Source organism: Carex rostrata, chromosome 4 (genome assembly GCF_964058835.1).
Source record: "Carex rostrata chromosome 4, lpCarRost1.2, whole genome shotgun sequence".
In the NCBI taxonomy this organism is placed as follows: Eukaryota; Viridiplantae; Streptophyta; class Magnoliopsida; order Poales; family Cyperaceae; genus Carex; species Carex rostrata.
The window spans coordinates 13,494,955-13,518,449 of record NC_135921.1 but is presented as its reverse complement, the minus strand read 5'-3'; the positions used below and the strand labels follow the sequence as shown (position 1 = coordinate 13,518,449).

At 35.8% G+C, this 23,495-nt stretch overlaps 4 protein-coding genes across 5 annotated transcripts; 1 reads left to right on the top strand and 3 right to left on the bottom strand.

The window, feature by feature from the left end:
* The first annotated feature begins 635 nt into the window (after positions 1-635).
* On the top strand, positions 636-3,509 carry LOC144553500 (Snf1 kinase interactor-like protein). Of its 2 annotated transcripts, XM_078301684.1 has the most exons (4): positions 636-796; positions 844-921; positions 2,259-2,617; positions 2,981-3,509. In XM_078301684.1, exons 2-4 carry the CDS (start codon positions 861-863, stop codon positions 3,227-3,229), a joined length of 669 nt encoding a protein of 222 aa, XP_078157810.1. In that variant the 5' UTR covers positions 636-796; positions 844-860; the 3' UTR covers positions 3,230-3,509. The 2 variants fall into 2 exon arrangements, with proteins under 2 accessions (XP_078157810.1, XP_078157809.1); XM_078301683.1 differs by having other exon boundaries at positions 781-921.
* A 302-nt stretch (positions 3,510-3,811) lies between these two features.
* LOC144553499 (uncharacterized) lies at positions 3,812-6,807 on the bottom strand. The gene is made up of 6 exons (XM_078301682.1): positions 6,397-6,807; positions 5,553-5,777; positions 5,296-5,469; positions 5,092-5,198; positions 4,697-5,016; positions 3,812-4,611 (listed from the first exon to the last, which is right to left on the bottom strand). Exons 1-6 carry the CDS (start codon positions 6,553-6,555, stop codon positions 4,034-4,036), a joined length of 1,563 nt encoding a protein of 520 aa, XP_078157808.1. The 5' UTR covers positions 6,556-6,807; the 3' UTR covers positions 3,812-4,033.
* Positions 6,808-9,359: 2,552 nt separating this feature from the next.
* On the bottom strand, positions 9,360-12,484 carry LOC144553497 (putative folate-biopterin transporter 2). The gene is made up of 5 exons (XM_078301679.1): positions 11,942-12,484; positions 11,069-11,328; positions 10,679-10,774; positions 10,427-10,597; positions 9,360-10,212 (listed from the first exon to the last, which is right to left on the bottom strand). Exons 1-5 carry the CDS (start codon positions 12,318-12,320, stop codon positions 9,607-9,609), a joined length of 1,512 nt encoding a protein of 503 aa, XP_078157805.1. The 5' UTR covers positions 12,321-12,484; the 3' UTR covers positions 9,360-9,606.
* A 2,138-nt stretch (positions 12,485-14,622) lies between these two features.
* LOC144553498 (putative folate-biopterin transporter 3) lies at positions 14,623-19,035 on the bottom strand. Its single transcript, XM_078301680.1, has 5 exons — positions 18,532-19,035; positions 16,409-16,668; positions 16,044-16,139; positions 15,770-15,940; positions 14,623-15,537 (listed from the first exon to the last, which is right to left on the bottom strand). The coding sequence occupies exons 1-5, from the start codon at positions 18,908-18,910 to the stop codon at positions 14,941-14,943; spliced, it is 1,503 nt and encodes a 500-aa protein (XP_078157806.1). The 5' UTR covers positions 18,911-19,035; the 3' UTR covers positions 14,623-14,940.
* Between the last annotated feature and the right edge of the window lie 4,460 nt (positions 19,036-23,495).

Here is a 23,495-nt window from a genome sequence, read left to right as displayed (position 1 = left end):
TGTGAGTCTAAAGAGATCGCAGTACCCTGCGATTCCAAATCTAACCTTTCACTTTTTGAAATACACAAATCTTAATAATACTTATTTTGTATGCACGAATCTCTAAACAGATCAATGGATGGATATGGAATAACAGGGTCCTGCGATCCCTTTAGAATCACAGCAGATTTATTTCCTGCTGCACGAACGTTTGCTTTTTCTGTTTTTCTTTTTTTGAGGAAAAGCAACGAGCGTTTGCTTGGCACAGCATGCAAAACTCGAGTGATGATGTCATCGTAACCGCAAAGCAAACTTCACATCAGTCTCCAGTTCTGACAACCGACACGTCCTTTTTTCTTATCACACACCCTTGATTTTCGTGCTGGAGGTCTCCGGTATTGCTTAAACAGCAGAGGGTTCTGACTAAAACAACACGGAAGGACAACATAGCGTCCAAATGCGGATAAATTCAGAGATAGGAGTAGGTCCATGGATCTAATTTAGGTTCAATTAGTTCTAAAACCGTACGATTAGCATTAAGATCTATACGCACGGAAATTGATACAGATACGCACGGATTTTAATACAAATCTCACGAATCTTTATGCAATCGGATGGTCAGATGGGCATCGGACCTACTCCGAACACACAAATGAATCCTTGGCTACCTCAAGAAATAACAACTAAGGGGAGGGAAAGAGAGGCGACAATTTCTCCTCCTCTTTCAAAGTTTCACTCAGTTAACTCGGTAAAGAGAAAGAGAGAATTCTGTTCTACTTCTGGGCATAGATTTGAGTGCTCCGATTGATTTGGCAAGGTGAAATTTTTTCCATCTCTTTCACTCAACTAATTCTGTTAAGCTAGAATTTCTCCTTTTCTCCATGGATGGATTCTCTTCTGCCTCGCCTCCTCGGATCTTTTGGAAATCTAGGAAGAGATCAGGTAAATACAGATCAAATTATCCATATATTTCTTTGTATTAAGAATCTTACTGCTCCAACATTTATAATTTATTTCCTTTGCAACACACTGGAGAAGTTAAATCCCCCCTTTTTCCTTGAAACTTCCAAACAAAAAAAAATCTATCAAAACAAATTCGTTCTTTATTTTGTTATTTCTTTGGTATTTCTTTGGTGGGTGAGGTAATTTATTTTGTTCGTAAAAAGTGAAATCCGAAGTTTGTGGTCTGTGGATACGGTTTATGACCGGATAAAGCCGGTCGGAAGCTGACAGTCTCTTTCTATAATGGCTACGAAGTCTGTTAGTTTACCCTCCGATCCGTTAGGCACCACCTACCAACAACCACAGACTAACAAGTGAGAAGGACTGGGGTGGTCCCACGTGTCAGTTACGTGTTTTAGCAATCCAGAGAAATTTATAAGAATTTTTTTTATAAATCATAATTAGAAAAAAGATTCTGTGAAACCAACGTGATTACTTTTTTTTTATATACAAAAATGATAAGAACAGAGATGTCATTTCGGTTTTTTTTTTGGATCGAAATAGCATTTCAATCCCAGCAAATACGTTGAAAAATTGTAAAAATATCTGGAATCGAATTGCCATTTCGGTCAAAAAATATATATATATTCAGAAACCGAAATGTCATTTCGGTTCTTATGATTTTTGTAAAAAAAAGTAATCATGTTGGTTTCATATTTTTTTTTCTAATTATGGTTTATAAAACAAATTCAATTTATAAACTCCAACTACAAGGGGTATATCCCTCGGTTTTATTCTGTTCCGTTATTTCGCCTTGCAATTGAAAATTTCCCCATTTTTCCCCATCTTTTCTTATACATACAATACTTAAAACTGACACTATTCACCTCTTTTCAAGTTGTTAATCAAACTTACGGTTTTCAATTTATGCTAAACTTTTTTTCAAAATTTCACATGAGACCAGTCTGATTTAATTATTTTTTGACCAAACAGTCCAATTCTACAAAATAAAAAAAAAATCATCATTTTTAGTGCCCCAAAAAATATAAAAAGTTTCTTGAACTTCAATGCTTGTGGTAGTTCAAGTCGAGTAGCTTTCATTTAAATGCCAAACATCAAATAATCTCATTGATATTCCATGAATAGATCAACTCGATGCAGAACTAATATTTATTAGCTTGAGCACACTTGCATGCTGTGTGTTATTATTATTTTCTTAATCTGAACTTGTGATTCAAAACAAATTAACGAAAAAAGAAAAATTAATCTTGTTTTACTTGGTTTCCTATTTTAAAAAAGGAACAATACTAATCTCAGAATAACCATTCTCAACTCAGCCAATGGAAGAGTGGAGGTAGAAACCCTCAACAAAGAGACCTCCAATCCGGACAATGGGAAGATGGGGCACGAACCAATGGGCACAGAGGAAGCAAAAAACCAAGCTGAAACAAAGGAGAAAAAGCAGGCAACTGATCCAATGGCTGAGCTATCAGAGAAAAGGAAGGCTCTTTTCGAGCCACTAGAGCCAACCAACCGCAAGAGGGAACGCATCTCAAATGAGGATCTGCTACCACCACCAGACTTTGATACCACGTTGTACCCCAAGGGATGGTTGGCGGGCAAGAAACGCAAACTCGTCAATGTAGATGTGGTCGAGATCATGCGCCATACTGCTATTCAAGAGATGAATAGAAAGGTCTATTAATTTGTGTGTGTGTGTGTGTTTTTTTATTATTTGGTTCTCGAGTATTGACTATAAGAAGTTGAGTAATATGTAATCATAAATAAAGCACAAAAGTAACAATGAAGGATAAGAAATATGGGTCGCCAGAGAACTGGTCTAGGACTTTCACAGAACAGTTCAGTACTATGTACCAGTACTTTTCTAAGGTATGAGTTTTTTGACCTGTTTTTTTTAATGTTGTTCATTGAAATTGTTACGATGTACATGCTTAAGAAAGCTTCATGAGTGATTAAATAATCAATGAGCTTAAAAGACAAGCGCAGAGGCATATCTTGTTTATTTTCATCTGATGGGAATGGTATGGTGCAATGACAGGACCGAGAAATAGATGGGCTTAATGAGCAGATGGATGAAGATGCACGCCTGCTGCAACATCTCCAAGTGCAGCTGGTGGAGGAAAAGAGGAAGCGTGTCGAAGCTGAGAGAGAGAAAGAGGCACTTCAGCAACAGGTAGCTGTTCTGACAAACATGCTGTCTGAGAACCAAACCATGGATGAAGAAGAGTACGAGTTCTACAATGAGAACAGTCAGGGGTTGGGTGGGAATGATCATGAGGTGCAATGAATGTGTTGTAAATAAAAAAGAAGAAAGGTCATATATAGTGATTCCTTGGATGTCCTGGTGAGTATTAGTTGGCCAAGACTGAGTATAGGAAATATTTTTTAAAGGTTTGTAGATTTAAGGTCGTGCAATTTAAATTAGGTCGTGTTTGTGTATAATATGTTAGTATGGTCTCTGCTAGACAAATATAAGATTTGCTGTATATGCCATCTGCCATTCGTTCGTTTTTTTATGGGCTCAATAATAAGTCAATTGCAATATAAAGAATCGTTTTGCTTGATTATTATTGCACCGTCTTTGTAAAGATTTACTTTGTAAAGTTTTATCTTTACTGGTAAAGGATTTAGATGAAGTTAAATACTGCAAAGCTTCATTATTGCAAACATTTCCTTCTCTTTTCTATATTACAAATATTACAAATATTTTACCAGATAGAATACGTTATTTGATCTTCGCCAACTCTACTAGCGTTCTCATGTAATATTTGTGTTTACCATTCGCATCACACGCTTTTATCTGACACATAAAAAGCACGAATGGCGAAAACTACTTCAGCACATGCAAGAACAAGAAATATAATAATAGTAAAAGAACAAATGAACAACTTTTTCCTATGATAAAAACCTGAAACAACAACATTAGCTAGCGCTAACCCTATTTGTCTTTCCGATATTTACAAGAAAGAAACAAACTAGACACATATAGACCCATTCACAGACAAAGACCAAGTTGGTTTTATTGCCTTTGATGCAGCAAACTTTTACATCATCTCTATCAGCTCATGAAAGATGACCCACATTCGGGTCATCATCTCTCACTCTCTGAAACTTCGGAAATGTTGAACAAGAACTGAGGCATGGAAGCGATTCGTGGCAAAAACAGCAGATCTCCAAAGGAATCCTTCCTAGACATCCCTGTTGGGTTTTCTTCCTTACTGTTGTTGCCGTCCAGCTTGGTTGTTGGTTTCGAATTGAACTCTTCTTCCCTGTCTGAGTCAGCATCCTCGTCAGAAATGTTTCCATTCACTGGCTGGGTATTATTCTGCCCCCCAGCATTGCTAGTGTCCTTTTGAATGAGACAACAAAGGGAATTGACTCTCGCCATTAGCGATTTCTCATCAGATGCTGCAGTGGCCTCAGATGCTGCAGTGGCCTGTGTATCACTTAGGAGGTACTGTGCCAGATCCTCTAGCAACTCCTTGGGAGGCATCGAGTTGCCTGGTATGTTGGAGTTGCCAGAAGTCATTTGCTCAGAAATACAGTTACCGAGATGATTCACCAAATCGTCAACTGACATGGATGCTCTAATGAGTCCCTGCACATTAAGCTGTTCCCACAAGCTAGGGTTTTGCAACAATTGTTGACTGCTGCTACTAGCACCTTGAGCTAAAAAGATCACGATAGTTATTATAAGAGTCAAAGATTACATCTTAAATGTATAATTTCATGATAGTACTGAAATAGTTATTACCTCCACTAGAAGCCTGAGGAGTGCAGTCAGCTAACGTTCCCATAGAATCCATCCCTTCACTCTTAGTTGATATAGACAAAGACGGAGACCCTGGATCAATAAATCCAGAAAAAGAGGGTTCCCTTTCATCTAGACTGCTAAAACAGGGTGGTTTCTTCCCCACCAATTGATCATCAAATATAGCACACCTGGGCTCAAAGTAGGGAGACTCCAGTACTATCTCGGGCTGTTGGCTCAATAAATGGAGTCTTGGGTCGCACTGCACAAGCTTCTCAAAGTTCTTGCTTAACAACCCCGAAGGGCACTGGAGAAAATGTCGCCTATAAGCAAAAGTTGCACGTGTTATATCAATTATTTTTGTACTGATTTGCATAGACCAACAAAATCAAATTTACCTGTTTATGCTAGCTTGTCCCCCAGTAAAATCAGAGGTAGCTTGCCACAAGGTATGCTTCCTAGGTTGAGGATCAGTCTCTCTGAAGAAAAGTGGTGGCCTCGCCAACTAATCCAAAAGGTAAAAAAATTATACCATGAAAGTTAAAAATAAAATAATTGAATCAACATGCAAAGAGAAAATATAATATTAAAGTTTAACTAACCACTACATCCAAGGTCCCAGGGCCATCTTCGGCGCATGTTGCCTTTATGCCAGTAATGTCAGACCATTGGATCTCTATCTTGCTCTTGAGACCACCATCCAAGACTTCCCACACAAGCTTGTGCTTGGCATAGTAACACTTTGCCACCAAATCACCTTCATATCTCGATACACACTGCACAACAAACACAATTGAGTCGATAATGTGATTTGTAAATTCAAATGTTTTTTATCCAGGAACTCAATTAATGATCTTACCTCCCAATTTCCAATACGCAATACATTGGCCGGGAAATTTGAAGCTTTAAGCCTCTCATTTGAGCTTAAAACAGCACAGGATTTTGCTTCCTTCTTCTTTGACGAATCAGAATTACCTGGGTTTGCTTGAGCGAGTTTCATTTGGATCAGATCTAACAGAGAAGGGCTTTTTCTCAAGCGTAGGCCTAGTGGGCTGGGTTCGTCTAATACATTATTATACATATCCTGAAAACCAAAGTCTTGCAGTTTTAGCTTATATAAAAAAGACTCATAAAAATGACTTTAGGATAACTCCGGGGACTAACTAAATTGCTAAATCTACATTGGGCTAATAATCACAATCAATATTCATCTGATTGAGCGATCAGAGGGGGAAGATACGCATCTTCTTACTATTCAGAACTACAATCACTATGCTTTCAGCTAGATAATGTATTGGAAAATCTGTTCTTCTCAAGAAACTATTTGGGACTGTCTGTGATTATATAAGATGTAGAATTCCAACTTCCTATCTTAGGTTACAATCATATTCTAAAACAACAAAAATCCAATGAAAGAGAATTATTCTGAAGATTGTAAAATTTGCTTCAATTTCTGATTAAAGATTATCCATTTCTATATAAAAAAAAAACTTTAAATACGTTTCTAGATCTATTTCGTTTACAATCTACAACAATTTTATAAATTCAGCTCAGGGTCTGTTGCAACGTGCAAATAAAATTTTCATTTGACGAAGTAGGAAATAACCTAAAAAGGATTTTGAAATTCTCAAAAATTCCTTTATTTTAAAATATAAAAAGACGGATTAAGCAATCACAAAGGAGATCCAATCAAAAATTAGAACCTGTTGCTGGTGCTGATTGGAGGAGGCCGCGAGCTTGGATCGCTTATTAAAGGGGCCATGCTCTTCCTCCAAAGAATCCTCAATCTCCATCTTCACGACCGCTTTAGGGTTTCCATTTGAATCAGGTCGGATCTTGCTCTGATTCGGCATCAGTACCATTTGGAGAACTCGAATATGTCAATCAAAACCCTAGATCTCGCTTCAGATATAGCAATTGGAAAAAAACCCTAATACAGAAAGAATTAGAATCCAGGCGAATGGGGGGAAGGAATCACTGCTCGAAGCGTTGAGAGAGAGAGAGAGAGAGAGAATTAGGCATAAAGACAGAATCTTTGAAGTGGTTTTCCCTTTGGGGGCGGAGAAAAGACCAATAACTAGAGGTAGTTACTTGTTCTCTCCATTTGTTGTTTGAGGTTGTTGTTATCGGTACGGAGGACCTGATATAGTTGGGGCACTGGAATTGTTCTGTTATTATAAAATGGAGGGAATGTCTGGATTAGGCTACTCGTGCCTCCCAACCGTGCTGGCACACGTGCGAATTTTAGCTTTCCGCGTATCCTATTAAAAGGGTACCACTGTCTTGGTTAATTACGGATAATCTGGATAACGGGGTAAATTGCTGATTAGACCAGGTCTATACCAATTTGTTGAAGCATAAATCGCCAAAATTAGTGAATTACTGGATCCGCGGTGAACCCATCTAATTGCACAAATTTATCCCGTCTAACCTTTGTTAAAACACTTCAATACTGATACATTTTTTTTTAATATTTCTCCGCATGAAAATCAATTTTTATGTAGTCAATCATGTTATTTTTATTATGAGGGTTTGTCTTCATTTTTTTATATTTTTGTCGTATCTCTATTTTTAAAAACTTTAATAACAAAATTTAAAATTTAAAAATCAAAATAAAACCGTTGGATGTGATCTATGTTATTTTTTCTCTGCGTTCATAAAAAATATTACATTTTAATTTTGTTTTTATGTGAATCAATAAGTTCAAAAATCAACGTCTAAAAATTATCCATAGTAGTACGTCTTTTACACGCTCTAGATGACAACCAAAACAAAATTGAAATGTCATTATATTTTACACGTACATAAATAAAATGATATATATCTAGGGGTGGCAACGAACCGAACCGAACCGAACTTACCTTAGGTTTGAGTTTGGCTTGAATTAATTTCGAACCGAACCTGGTTTGATTCGTTTCGAACCGAACCCATTTCGAACTACACATTTTTCGAATCGAACCCGAATCGAATCATGAACTAAATTATTTTTTAGTAGTCCTAGTTATACCGGTAGTTTATACATTAATTTTTTCTCGCGGGACAATTCACATGGCTTCCTTTTACCGGTATGAACTATGAAATGAGTGTTTTTAAGTTGAAAAATTGTTCATGAAAAAATACATCAGAGACGGCTTTCCTGGTATGAACTATGAGAGACGACCGAAGAGAGAGGAGAGACAGTCATCTAGTCCGGAGAGAGGAGTGAGAGCCGGAGAGACAGCCAGTCGCCGAGAGAGTCAGCTAGATTTTAGAGCTAGAGGGAGAGTGAGTTAGGGAGAGCTGGAGAGAGAACTAGGTTATTGAGATTTGAGAGCGAGGGAGTGTCGGCTAAGTTAAATTATGACTCTCTATCTTGGATTTTAATTTCATCAGGTAAATGGACGACCGATGTTATTATGAGATTCGAACCATAAAAATGATCGAACCCATTTCGATCCAACCAGGCTAGGTTTGGGTTTGGTTTGAATTAATTCCGAACCGAACCTGGTTTGGTTCGTTTCAATTCGAACCCATTTCGAATCAAATTAAACTCGAATCAAACCCGAATCGAATCACGAACCTCGAATTTGTTTGCCAGTCCTATATATATCATATCCAACGGTTTTATTTTTATTTTTAAGTTTTAAATTTTGAGTTATTAAAGTTTTTGAAAATAGAGGCATGGTGGAGGCACAAAAAATAGAGGCATTTGAACCCTCCTCTTTTATTATGTATATAATTTTAAGAATAATATTTTTAAACCTTAAGCTTCTCTTCTCCCTTTTATTATCTCTCCTCCATCAATACCTCCAATTTTCCTCTCCACCCCTTCTCCGCCATCATCTTCACCAGTCCACCTCTCCATGGCGGAGTACAATGCAATAGTTAGAGATAGATGCGACGAGAAAGATCTGAGGAGATGAGAAAAATCGAAGGACACGAGAATGATCTGAGATTTGGAGAGAGATCCGACAAGAAATATCGAAGAAGACGAGAAAGATCTGAGATCTAGAGGGAGGTATGAGTTTGCCCCTTCATTATAAGCTTCGCCACGCAAGTAGACAGAGGTTTAAAGACTTGACACAAATACTTTTAAGGTTGTAGACAAAGGTTTGAAGACTTCAGAAACAAAATTTAAAGTGTCTAGAGATTTTAACTATAAAAAAATAGATAAGTTATATGTAAAGTTTGAAGGCTTGATACAATTACTTTAAAAGGTTGTCAACTGAGGTTTAAAGGTTTGCAAAGCAAAATTAAAACAAAAAATAAAAATTGATAAGTTAGAGTTGTAGACAGAAGTTTAAAAGGCTTGGCACGAGTATTTCAAAAGATTTTAAACAGATGTTTAAAGACTCGTGTGACAAAATAATAAAATGCTAAGTTAATAGTTGTAGATAGATGTTTAAAGGCTTGACAGGAATTCTTTAAAATATTGTAGATAGAGGTTTAAAGGCTTGAGAAGTTAAATTGTTCACGAACTTTTACTGTAAAAAAAAAAAATAATAATTAAAAAATAATATTTTATAGATCTTATTTGAAAGAGAAAATTGAGTAGAAAACATTCGCAGTTTTAGATATGAAAAATTTGTCACAGATCATTAGAAAAATTAAGAATGATCGGAGGAAAATAAATGAGCGAAAGGAACCTGTATTTTTTTTTAACTTGAAGGCAAAAGTAAAGACAATAATGAACTGTGGAACTAAAAATGGACAATAAAGAATTAAATGTCGCTATCCTACAATTACAAGGGAATAAACAAATAAATATCTTCTACCTACGCTCTACAACAAAACAAAACCCCTCTTCATCTCATTAATAGGAAATTGAACAAAATTGAATTATATATCACCTGTTGTTAACCAATGATACTAGCTTACAATCACTAAGTTTCATGTGCACATCTTAAATTCTATCAAATTTCTCCAGCAAAAATTTACTCTCTTTCTTCAGTAAGAGAAGCCATCTCAACATCATCTCGTTGTAGTGGTATCCTATCTGTTTCCAAAACATTATTCTGCACTAGCATCTCAACAGGAAGAATCGTAGAATTATGGTCACTTTTAGGGACCAAAAACAAAAATAATAGAGGCAATAGCCTCATCAGGTTGCGTATAAAAATAGCTGCCCAAAGATTACCGAACTCGGTTCTTGTAACTCTAAGCACATGTAGTAATAGACCACCACACCACGATGATGTCAGCAAGCCCATGTTCTCAATAGACATGATCAAAGCAAAAAATGTACCTTCTATGCCAGAAGGGCACAACTTGGCACTGAGAACCAACATTGGCATCCACTTGAGACGATTCACCAGTTGAGAGACACCTTCATCGATTACTGCAAAGAAATAATTAGGCATGCCAAGTTTGAGGTTTAATCGTAGCACCAAGACCAGGTCTAGCATGCCTGAGAGGCTCAAAAGCAATTGGCTCCAGAAAAGAAGCCTGCGAAATGGGTAATCTTTGAGGATGTGTTGATAGAGTACAACTCCAAGTAGCGCACCAACTGAGCCGATAGCAAATATCAACCCAACAGACCCCTTTAAGAGAAAAGTGGAGATGATAAGGTGCCAGATAGTAAAGCTAATTATACAAAAGTCTTTAGAATTGCCAAATTTAACTAGGATATATTCCTAGTATACCGACTGGTTGATACAGGAACATTAAGTTGTACTAATCGTTCACCTGTCATGCTCATAATTAAATCAGAGGAAAAGACCAATTAAAAAAATAACAGATAAATATATAAATTACCTCTGTAAAAGAAAGACCTTTGGATGTGTCAGTGTACCAATAAAACATCCCTTCTTGAATGTTCAGGCTGAGAGCAAGAGACAGGTACATGTAAAAGCATGGCCTCCACACCGATGGCAATTTCAGTGTCTCCCACATAGTGATAATGGCTTCTAGGAACTTGTCATACACCTGATACACAAATTCATCCATAGAGCACCATTAGACTAATTCCAAAGACATAAATTGATTTAAATGACCAAATAATTGTACCTGGTTGAGAGAACAACTAGGAGAGAGAGCCTCCTTGAGTAGCAATCCAACTGAGAGAACCAGAATTGCTGGGATGCTTAGTAGACCAAGCACTCCCTAAATACAAAAATAAAAAATATAAGTTTGATACAGAGAAAATAACTTCAAATTGAAATAAAACCAGAAAAAGGGATCTGGCTTGTTTGGTACCAACAGCAATAACCAACTCCGAGAATGAAATCCATAGGAAGACCAACAGCAAAAAGGGATTTACCATAACTATGCTGATGCCTGACATCTTATCAGTGTAGCTTCAATACTACACATCACCATTTGGTTTTCCCGTGATCTCAGGTTTATCACTTCTGTATTCCACATTTTCCATATTTAACCTTTTGGATTAATCAATACCTGAGATCCGATGGCATGCACAAGAAGACAGCTAATAGAATACCCAATAAGGCTGCCGATTGACGAACTCAGACCCATTAGGCTTTGTACGTCAGGAGCCAGATTGGGGTGAGTTATGCTGTTCTGGGCCCCAAGGGCATCTATGGTCACATCTCCTATTGCCACACCGGCTGTGCTGCAAATCATGGCCAGCAAAGCAAATGCCACATGGAGCTTGCTATGAAGAGAGAGAGTCAGCATGGAGACCACTCCTAGAAAACCTGATTTTTTGTACCAAATATTAAATATAATATAAACCAATAAATAAAGATGAATTAATGACAAGCTCAAAGAAAGATATACCAAAGATCATTGCCAATTTTCATTATGAAAAAATATGGTCAGGCGTCTTATGGATGAATCCCTTTCACTAACCGTGGGCATTTTGGTTGATTTTTGTATTTTTCAAGGGTTTATTGGCTGAATTAGATAAAATACAACAGTTGGTGATTTGAAAGAAAATTCTATTCTTAATTTTAGTAGAAAAGAGCATAACAGATGCACTAAGGTCCATTCCCATACAGGGGCCACACTGGTATTGTACCTTTGAGTGCTTACCAGAAATTGCTATGACCAAATATATAAAAACTACACAACATAACAATTACATTACGAAAGGTATCATTTCAATATGGATGATTGAGTCAAGTTCTTCTCAAATGAAGACCTACTTCAGTGGTAAATCGCAATGAATACACAAATCAAACTAGAAATTTAAAATCACATTATTTTGGTTGGTCCCAAATTAGAAAGGGCCTATGACCTTCTTCCAATTTGATAATTCCTGTCACAATTTCCAAATAAAACAATATGCACAAAATTAACATGCCATGCCTGACAGAATGAAGTACGGCCGCCTCCTGTATCCAGCTACCGGTACGACATCAGTTAAGAGACCCCAAATCGGCTTAATCATCCATGGAATCGAGGTTATCCCCTGATAAACCTGAGCAGCACTTGGCTGGACCTGCTGCACATCTTTCCAGTAATAGTCCGACCCGACCCGCCATATGCTCCCGCCTAGGCCTTGGCCGATGCCATAGACCATGACCACCCCGTAAACGAAGCTCCAATGCAGCTCCTTCGAGAGCATCCTAAACCACTCGAGAGGAGACCATTTCGGCTCACCGTAGACCGCATTCGGGGCCTCCTCGGTTCCCAGTGGCACCGAGCCTGCCAAGGAGACTGTCTCTTCCTCTCTTTCTTCCCCCATTCGATACGTTGAGATCTATTTAAGAATCCGGAGATCTTCCATGACAGTCGCGAAAGGCGGAAAGGGTTGTTTCTCAAGTGATTGAGAAGAAATAGTTCAGATCAGGAGAGAGAGAATGTGATACAGATTTGTACCATGGTACTGTGTGCAAAAATGGTCTACTGTCTACGATGGGATCTAGCATCTGACTTTATCAATGTGAGCAAAGAGTCAAACATGTACACGGACCGGTCAAACTGGGAGATAAGATACTTTATTGGAGCAAGTAAGCAATTTCGGCAAGGAATGCAAAACGTGGGTTTAGGTGAACGGAGAGATTTCAGGAGGCTCGCCTGTATTAAACGACAGCACATGCCGTATGCCGACACTTAGATTGGGCAGATGACATCAGATCAGACGAATGAGATTTTAGATCTGCATATAAAAGTGGCAGGTGACACAAAAAGTATCAAGCCCCTGCCTCGCTCCAAGTCTCGTGGGATTACAATTTTTTTTTTTTTTTTTTGAGGAAATGACCCTTTAGGTTTTGATTAGAAATTTACAATTGGGGTTTGACCGTTTGTTCTGCTGCGGTGATGGCGGGGCGGGACGCGGGAGTACCTATCCCATGTAGAATTCAGATCCTCCCCGGAACCGTAATAGGAAACTTTTTACAATTACTGTATCTTGACGGTTCTTTTTAACTTGGCACAAATCTTAAAGCTAAATAATACTGTCTCTTGCGCTAGCTCAAATTTCAAAGCGGCTGAGAGTTAATCTCAAACCGTAAAGTAAAGAGAATCTTTTACAGTAATGAAGAGAATGCTTGTCTGATGTAATAGATTCCAGTAATTCAGAACATATTTTTATGAATTTTAAATGAATCGTCCTATATTTCATAAATCATATATAAATAGAAGTTTCGAATTTTTTTTTCTTTTAAGATAAGTTTCGAAGTTTTTATGTCTCGACTGAGACTAGTCCCTTGCATCGTTGCAGGAGATACAGAGTCTACAGCTCAGTCGGTTCGATTATATTTAAACGCTTTAAATTGCATGAAATTCCGTACTTATCTAAATTTGATGCACTCGTAACCAGTGTTGTAAACAATATCATGCGTCGTCGGATGGATAGGGTACCATCAAGTGATTAATCGGGAATAATCAAAATAATCGGTCAATTAATCAGAAAAATTTGTTGCGAATTGGTCACCACCAACGACTAATCAGTCTAAACAGACGTTTTTTACAACACTGCTCGTAATATTTTGAATGAGACACTATTTTCAGTGTTACTACAATACGTTTATTCAATTATACGATTATATTAAAACTAATTTCAAATTTATTAGAACCTGGACGCAATGTATCTAATTGCATCCAAATAAGATGTACAGTAGGTGCCACCGGGGTGTAAATTAAATAACGAGTGGCGGACAGATGCACTGACCAGCCCTAGCATAGGTTTTCTCTTGTATTTCGTTATTTGGTATCATCATTTTGGGTCCTGTAAATAATTTTTTTTATCAATGAAAAAAACGTAAAATGGCACGTTACCATTTTACCCTCAAAAAAAAAATTCAAATTTATTAAATACTCATTTTATCCTTTATAAAAAAATATAAAAAAAAATTGTAACTTTTAAGAAATATGTCAGTTCTATATTTGATCAGTTTTCAAGAGCAAAATGGATATTTTATAAAGAGTAAAGGTATAATGGGAATCTCATTTTTTAGGACAAAATGGGTATTTATCAAAGGTTTAAATAGCGTCTATCGCGTCATAGCAGATTGATTAAAAAAACAGCGCTATGCCCAAATAACGTTGCTATAGCGCGAAATAGCGCTGATAGTGCCATAGCTTTTATGGTCTGAAAACGCTATAGCGCGCTATTTAGAACCTTGGTATTTATAAAGGGTAAAGAGTATAATATATATCTTATAACAACGATATTTTTTTAAAACAAGCTACATATTATTTATGTTTTTACTAAAAAATAAAATGGGTATTTTATATAAGTTTAAAATAAGTTTTAATATAAACGACAATAAATGGGTAAATTTGAAATTTTTGAAAATTTAGAGGAGAAAATACGTAATTTCAAATTTTAAAGGGGAATACAAAATTTTGAAGTTTTTGAGTATAAATTTTTGATGTAGAAACAAAAGTACATAAAAAAATTTGCGTACAAAATGTTAGAATATATTTGAAGCAAATTGCGTACGTGCTTATTCATATTCTTAATCAATAAGATAAAAAAAAAGAAAAAAAGATTAGTGTAGAATAACATTATTCTATCGCTTTGGATCATCAACAGCTTGTTTGACTGCAGCATAATAAAAGAATTGATAAGAAAATAGTGTCTCTCTATTCCAGCCGACAAAATGTTGGAAAAGGCCTGAATAGCAAGAACGGATTGGTCCCCTTTTCCAGCTTTCTCAATTTCAAAAAAAGGTCAGGAATTAGATTTTGGGCTTGAATTGCAAATAGACCGGGACTTTTTTACCCATTTTTTTTCATACACGCTGATGTGGCACCTCTCATTCATTTTCTGTTCTAGCTCAGTCCTTATCCGTCTATTTTGAGTCCGATATTTGACACAAACGAAACTAAATTTGTGTCAAATTGTGGTAGAACATGTACTAACTCGGAATATCTTTAACACAATCCCCCATTTCTTGTAGTGGTATCCTATCCGTTTCCAAAATATTATTCTGCTCAAGCATCTCAACAGGAAGAATCGTAGAATTATGGTCACTTATAGGGACCAAAAACAAAAATAATAGAGGCAATAGCCTCATCAGGTTGCGTATCAAAATAGCTGCCCAAAGATTACTGAACTCGGTTCTTGTAACTCTAAGCAGATGTAACAATAAACCACCACCCCAGGATGATGTCAGCGAGCCCACGTTCTCAATAGACATGACCAAAGCGAAAAATGTGCCTTCGATGCCAGAAGGGCACAGCTTGCAACCGAGAACCAGCATTGGCATGAACTTGACACGATTCACCATTTGAGAGACACCCTCATCGATTACGGCAAAGAAATAATTAGGCATGCCAAGTTTGAGGTTTAACCGTAGAACCAAGATCAGGTCTAGCATGCCTGAGAGGCTCAAAAGCAATTGGCTCCAGAAAAGAAGACTGCGAAATGGGTGATCTTTGAGGATGTTTTGATAGAGTACTACTCCAAGTAGAGAACCAATTGAGCCGATAGCAAATATCAACCCAACAGACCCCTTTAAGAGAAAAGTAGAAATAGTAGGTAAGACTGATCAGCTAGTAAAGCTAATTATACAAAAGACTTTCATGATTGCCAAATTTTACTAGGATTTATTCTTAGTATGCCGATTGGCTGATACTAGAACCTTAAGTGTACTGTGTGCTCATAGTTCACCTGTCATAGTCATAATTAAATCAGAGAAAAAAACCGAATCAAAGAGTAACAGATAACTATAAATAAAAAATTACCTCAGAAAAGGAAAGACCTTTGGATGTGTCAGTGTACCAATAGAACATCCCTTCATGAACATTTAGGCTGAGCGCAATAGACAGGTAGATGTAAAAGCACGGCCGCCACACCTGTGGCAATTTAAATGTCTCCCACATAGTGATAGTGGCTTCTCGGAACTTGTCAAATACCTGATAAACAAATCATCCATAGAGCACTATTAGACTAATTCCGAAGGCATAAATTGATTTATTTTGAGGCCAGACAACCAAATAAATTACCAAATAATTGTACCTGTTTGAGAGAATAGCTAGGAGAGACAGTCTCCTTGAGAAGCAATCCAACTGAGAGAACCAGAATTGCTGGGATGCTTAGTAGACCAAGCACTCCCTAAACACACAAAAATAAAAAAAAAATAAGTTTGATATAGAGCTAATAACTTGATGATTTAGATTGAAATAAAACAAGAAAAAGGGATCTGGCTTGCTTGGTACCAGCAGCATTAACTAACTCGAAGATTAAAATCAATGGGAAGAACCAGGATTTACCATAACTATGTTGACATCTTACCAGTGTAGCTTTAATACTGCACTGTCTGCACACCATTTGGTTTTCCACATTTATCATATTTAGCATTTTGGATTAATCTGAGAGATCACCTGAGATCCAATGGCATGCACAAGAAGACCACTAATAGAAAACCCAATAAGGCTGCCGATTGACGAACTCAAACCCATCAGGCTTTGCACGTCAGGAGCCAGAGTGGGGTGAATAATGCTTTTCTGGGCCCCAAGGGCATCTATTGTCACATCTCCTATCGCCACACCGGCTTGGCTGCAAATCATGGCCAGCAAAGCAAATGCCACGTGGAGCTTGTTATGAAGAGAGAGAGTCAGCATGGAGACTACTCCTAGAAAACCTGAATTTTTGTACCAAATATTAAATATAATATAAACCCATAAACAAAGATGAATTAAATGGCAAACTCAAAGAAGAATAAACCAAAGACCATTGTCAATTTTCATTTGTAAAAATAAGGTTCAGTGTCCTATCAATGTATCATTCTTATTATCTGTTGGCACTTTGGTTGATTTTTGTATTTTTCAAGGGTTTATCAGCTGAATTAAATAAAGTACAACAGTTGAGGATTTGAAAGAAAATTCTATTCTTAACTTTGGTAGAGAAGAACATAACAGATGCATTAGCCTGAAATGGATCTTGTATTATCCAGTCGAATCCTCTTATGATCCTAATACGGATAAATGGAGCGGATAATTTCGCGGATCCGAATTCAGATATTTATTATATAAGAAGAAAAGTTATGAACTGAAACGGATAACCTTGATGATGCATAAACGGGGCGGATATTTGGTTCTATCAGGAACCCATTTCGGAGTCCCATCTCTCCGATCGATGTCTACCCTACTTCAAGAATCTAAGGCGGGGGTATATAAAAATCTCTAAACTACTTATCCCATACCCTGTGGAACTAAGGGATCCAGACATCAACCATTTTTTTTATTACAAATTACATCAAGTATTTGTATACCAACTTATTAATATTTACCCCAACATTTTTTGTATACATAGGCTAAGGGATCCGGACATCAACCTATTTACCCCAAATTTTTTTTATTAATTAGTATTTGTATCTTAAAATTCATATGACTCAATTATCCGACAATTATTCGTTATGTATCCATATTTGAATCCGTATTCGTGAATAACTCAGTATCCAGCGGATTCGGTTTAAAATTTAGACATCCATTTACTATCCGTATTCGTATCCACTCATTTAAAGGCATATACGAATTTGATATTAGCAATATCTGCTCCCAGTTCGCTCTATTTACACCCCTAGACTCCAAGGCCCATTCCCATAGAGGTGTCATGCTACCATTGTAACTCTGAGTGCTTTATACTCACCAGCAATTGCTATGACCAAATATATCTGTTGACAAAAACAAGTGCACACGATAGTGTCACACATAATCCAGTCAACATTGAATTTGGAAAGCAGCTGTTCTGCAAGAAAAAAACAAGTGCACATGATAGTTTTTCTGTTTTTGTCTCTGTCTAGAAGGAAAGTGTGGCTGGAGATATCTTTCCTCCACAGAATGTGTCTATTGATAAAGACTGCTATCTATTCTATAAAACCAAGTAATTGGAAATTGTATGATGTACAAGAATATATTTTTCATTAAATAAAATTGGGAGGAAAGGGAGTTTCATGAGAGTGTTGTGTTCTTTAGTTTTATTTCATTAAAATTAACAATATCAAAACTAAACAATATAACAAGAGTAGGGTTAAAATGCCCATTGGTTTTGTGCCTCAATCATGTCCCACATCTTTATCTCTGTTCTCAAAGTACAACTAGTCAATTCGAACCACTCAACATGATCTCGATATTAAAATGTGCTTGGAGACCAAATTTTATTTTATTTTGAAATTTTTTACTATTTTTTTAGATAGGTATAAAATCATGTTTCCGGGCCATCCAAAAACAGTTATTTTTTTGTGTTAAAAACAATGATTTTGTATCTATCTCAAAAAATAGTACAAAATTTCCAAATATGGATCACAGAGTCGAGTTCTTATCAACTGAAGACCTACTTCAGTGATAAACCGTAATGAAACAAAAATCAAACTAAAAAAAATAAAAACGCAAAATTTGGTTGGTCCCAAATTGGAAAGGGCCTATGATGACCTTCTATTTTTATTTGATAATTCCTATCACAATTTCCGGATAAAACAATAATGCATGAAATTAACATGTCATGCCTGATAGGATGAAGTACGGCCGCCTCCTGTATCCAGCTACTGGTAGGACATCAGTTAAGAGACCCCAAATCGGCTTAATCATCCATGGAATCGAGGTTACCCCCTGATAAACCTGAGCAGCACTTGGCTGGACCTGTTGCACATCTTTCCAGTAATAGTCCGACCCAACCCGCCATATACTCCCGCCTAGGCCTTGGCTGATGCCATACATCATGACCACCCCGTAAACGAAACTCCAATGCAGCTCCTTCGAGAGCATCCTAAACCAGTCGAGAGGAGACCATTTTGGCTCACCGTAGACCGCATCCGGGGGCTCCTCGCTTCCCACCGGCACCGAGCCTGCCAAGGCGACTGTCTCTTCCTCACTTTCTTCCACCATTCGATAAGTTGAGATCTATTTAAGAATCAGGATATCGCGAAAGGGTTGTTGCTCTCAAGTGATTGAGAAGAAATAGTTCAGATCAAGAGAGAGAGAATATGCTACTTGTAACATTAGATTCAACCCAGATTGGTAACATGGTACTTGTCCAAAAATGGTCTACTGTGTACGATGGGATCTAGCATTTGAGATCAATGTAAGCAAAGCAAAGACCCAGACATGGACCGGTCAAACGGGAATATAAGATACTTTATTGGTGCAAATAAGCAAATTGGGCAAAACGCGGGTTCAGGTTCAGGTAAAGGGAGGATTTCAGGAGATTCGCCTATATTGAAGGACAGGACAGCACATGCCAAACGCAAAGAAGATTGGCCAGTTGACATCAGATCAAACGAATGAGATTTTAGATCTGCATATAAAAGTGGGAGGTGACACAAAAAGTAGGGGTGTCAATGTTTCCTTTTTAGCCGTTTATCCGATCCGTATCGTATTAGATAAGGCGGGTATGAATAAGATTTTTTTTCGTTAGTTTATTGGATATGGGTATGGGTAAGAATTTTTTTTCGTTAAATAAATGAGTAAGGGTATGAGTAATGACTATTTCGTACCTGTTACTCTTAGGGTAATTATAATATTCAAATATATATTCAATTTAATTTTCAACCCACTTAAATGTATATTCATGTTTTTGAATTTGTATTCTTTATAAAAAAATAATTTAGTTGGAATTGATTGCACTTTTATTTTATTTTTTATTAGAAATGCAATTATATATGTGTTAAAATGAATGAGTTTTTGATGTTTAATTTGTAAAATATAATAAAACTAATTATTATACTAGTATTATCCGTTATTCACCCGCTACCGTTTCGTTACCCGATAATATTAACGGGTAAGGGTAGGGTAGGGTAAGATCAATTTTTAATGGGTATGGGTAGGGTATGAGTAATGTCAATTTTAATGGGTATGGGTATGAAAATGTCTCCACCCGACCCGTACCGTACCCATTGACACCCCTACACAAAAAGTATCAAGCCTCTGCCCCGCTTGGACCTTTTTAATTGGAAGAATTTCATATATACCACTCAAAAACTGTAAAATTAAGTTTATTATTCAAATTTTTATAATTACATATTTACCATCTAAAAATCTAATAACTCATATATTTATCCAATTAATCAAAAATATAATTAATTAAGTTTAAGATTATATAAAATATAATTAATATGTTATTTAGTCTCTTCTCCTTCTCTGCTCCTTCCTCTTTTGCGCACAGATTTATCTCCCGTCTTCTGCATAAAAGAACTTTTTTTAGTTCAATACAACTCGGTCGTCTAATCAGGATCGGAGCCAATTCGGTCCACTCTTGTGACACACGAGGTCCTTTAATATTAGTGTGGATCCTAATCAGACAGTCCAGATCTATTAATGTGCATTCCGTTAATGCAGGGGAAGTCTTCACGTAGCTCCACCCTTGTTACGTGCATTCCATTATGTCTGTAAATTTTCAGCGTTAAAACAAAAATGTTTCGTAACAGGGGTGGAGCTATGTGGAGACAACAGGGTGAATTGATCCTCATTTTTTTTAAAAACAGATAATAAAGCACAGTATTTTTATATAAATTATAGTAAAAATACGAGATGGGCTACGGTGAGTTGCGAATTAAAACGCGTTTCTACTTCACGCAATATCTTTATTTTCAAAGTTCAAAACGTCGATCCGAACCGTTAGATGTGATCTCCATATTGAAATGTGCTTGGAGACCAAATTTTACATTTTTTGGAATTTTTTTACTATTTATTAAGCCACTTTGAAAATCTGGATAAACAGTAAAAACAGTAAAAATTTCTGTACCACCGGATCGGCGATTTTCAAAGTGGCTTAATAAATAGTAAAATTCCAAAAAAAAGTAAAATTTGGTCTCCAAGCACATTTCAATACGGAGAACAAGATAAACGGTTCGGATCGACGTTTTGAACTTTAAAATCGCAAAATATGAGTGTGAAATAAAATAGTCGCTTTACTTCGCAACTCACCGTAGCTCATCTTGTAAAAATATTATCCGAGTTTTTTAAAAATACCCATTTTCATAAATATTTTATTAAAAATAACCATGGTTCAGCTGAAATTATAAAAATACTCAAACTGTGAATTTTTTCAACAGTCCAAAATTAAAAGTCGGAATCGTGGAAAATTTCCACGGTTTGGGTTTTTTTTTTTATAAACTCATTTTTTTATAATATATGTATATGTATATGTATATATAATATAACATATGTAGAGGAGGGATCGAGTTACAACAATTTTGAGTTACTACAATCATTTTATACATTTTCAAAGTCCAAATCGTCAATCCAAACCGTTCAACATGATGGATATGTTAAAATGTGCTTCCAGATCAAATTTTAAATTTTTTGGAATTTTTTTACTATTTATTAAGGCACTTTGAAAATCTGAAAAACCGGGGTGAACAGTAAAAACAGTAAAAATTTCTGGACCGCTGGATCAGCGATTTTCAAAGTGGCTTAATAAATAGTACAAAAATTCCAAAAAATGTAAAATTTGGTCTCCAAGCACATTTCAATATGGAGATCATGTTGAGTGGTTCGGATCGACATTTTGAACTTTAAAATCATAAAATATGAGCGTGAAGTAAAATAGTCGCTTTACTTTACAACTCACTGTAGCCCAACTCATATATGTATATGTATATCAAATTTGACCTCTGCTGGTAAATCGGTAAGTCTGGACTGATACAGGGACCAAACTGTAAAAATGATTACACCAGCATGTAAAGCATTCAAAAATACATAGAATTGAAACAAATTTCAATTTATTTGGATTTTTCTACAGTTAGTTATGAATTTTCAAAATTCAACTTTCGAAAAAACCTTAAACAGCCATAACTTTGGCTAGGAAAGTTGGATTTGCGCATATGACCACTTTTCGGAAAGGGGGGATGAGACAGATCCGAATTTTGCTCCGGGGGAAATCCCCGATGGAAAACCCTCAAGCATCCGAAGCATCAGAATTGTAAAAAAATATTGTTTAGTGCCTCAAAAATTTAGTTTAAGTTTTCTATCAACAGTAGGCATACAACAATCGGTATTTTGTTTATAAACGTCGTTTGGATTTTTTTTTATAAACTCATTTTTTTTTATAATATATGTATATTTATATATAATATAAGAGGAGGGATCGAGTTACAACAAAGTTATCACAATCATTTTTTACATTTTCAAAGTCCAAATCGTCGATCCAAACCGTTCAACATGATCTCCACAATAAAATGTGCTTGCAGATCAAATTTTATATTTTTTGAAATTTTTTTACTATTTATTACGTATTTTACAAAAACTAGTCAATTTCAGACCATTGAATTTTGTACCCATCTTAATAAATAGTAAAAAAATTCCAAAAAATGTAAAATTTGATCTGGAAGCACATTTTATTGTGGAGATCATGTTGAACGGTTTGGATCGACGATTTGGACTTTGAAAATGTAAAATATGATTGTAGTAACTTTGTTGTAACTCAAAATTGTTGTAACTTGATCCCTCCTCATAATATAATACATGTATATGTATGTATATATTATACATATATTATAAAAAAATGAGTTTATAAAAAAAAAAACCCAAACCGTGAAAATTTTCCACGGTTTCGACTTTTAATTCTGGACTGTGGAAAAAATTCACGGTTTGGATATTTTTCGGTTGAACCATGGTTATTTTTAATAAAATATTTATGAAAATAGGTATTTTTAAAAAACTCAGAAATACTACGGGCATCTCAAATTGATGTCTATATTTTTATGAAAATTTTATATGAATGACCTCTATAATTTTTGGGTCAATTGATTTGAGGACTTCTACCATTTTAAAGAAAAAAAAATAATCAAAAGAATTACTCACATGTAACATTGTGTGTCTTTCTCTCTAAAATCTCACCGAAGACTGTTCATATGACATTGAAAAAAAAAATGTACATAATTGATATTTTGATCCCCATTCATTGAATTTGTGCCTCCGCTCCTGTTTCGTCAAATATTACGTACTGAAAAATGTTTGAATTAATGTATTGCAGACTATGCAGAGCATTGCGAACATGTATTCACATTTTTAAACAATTACGATCATATTGTTAGCCATTTTACAACCAAACGCATACAGATATTATTTTAATATTTCCATCGACATGTTCTGATTTTTTTGACGATTAAAAAAAATGCATCAAATATTACACACGCTAATTTGTTGGAAAACATTTACATCCCGTATATTCATATTTTTAATCAATATGATTTATTCATAGACAACCAAAATCGACAGGTATTATCTTAATATCACCATGTATAAGGGTGGATCAGACTTATGAACTATGAGAATCAAATACATATCGAGAATCAATCATATAAATATTTTTTTGCTAATAATAAGAATCAATTTAACGTACTATGACATTTTACTCTAAATTATATAAAAAATTATACATAAATATAAAAAAATATATATATTTGACTCCATTCATATGACTTAAATCTTCCCCCGATCATCTACATGCTTCTGAATGTTTAGTGTACAA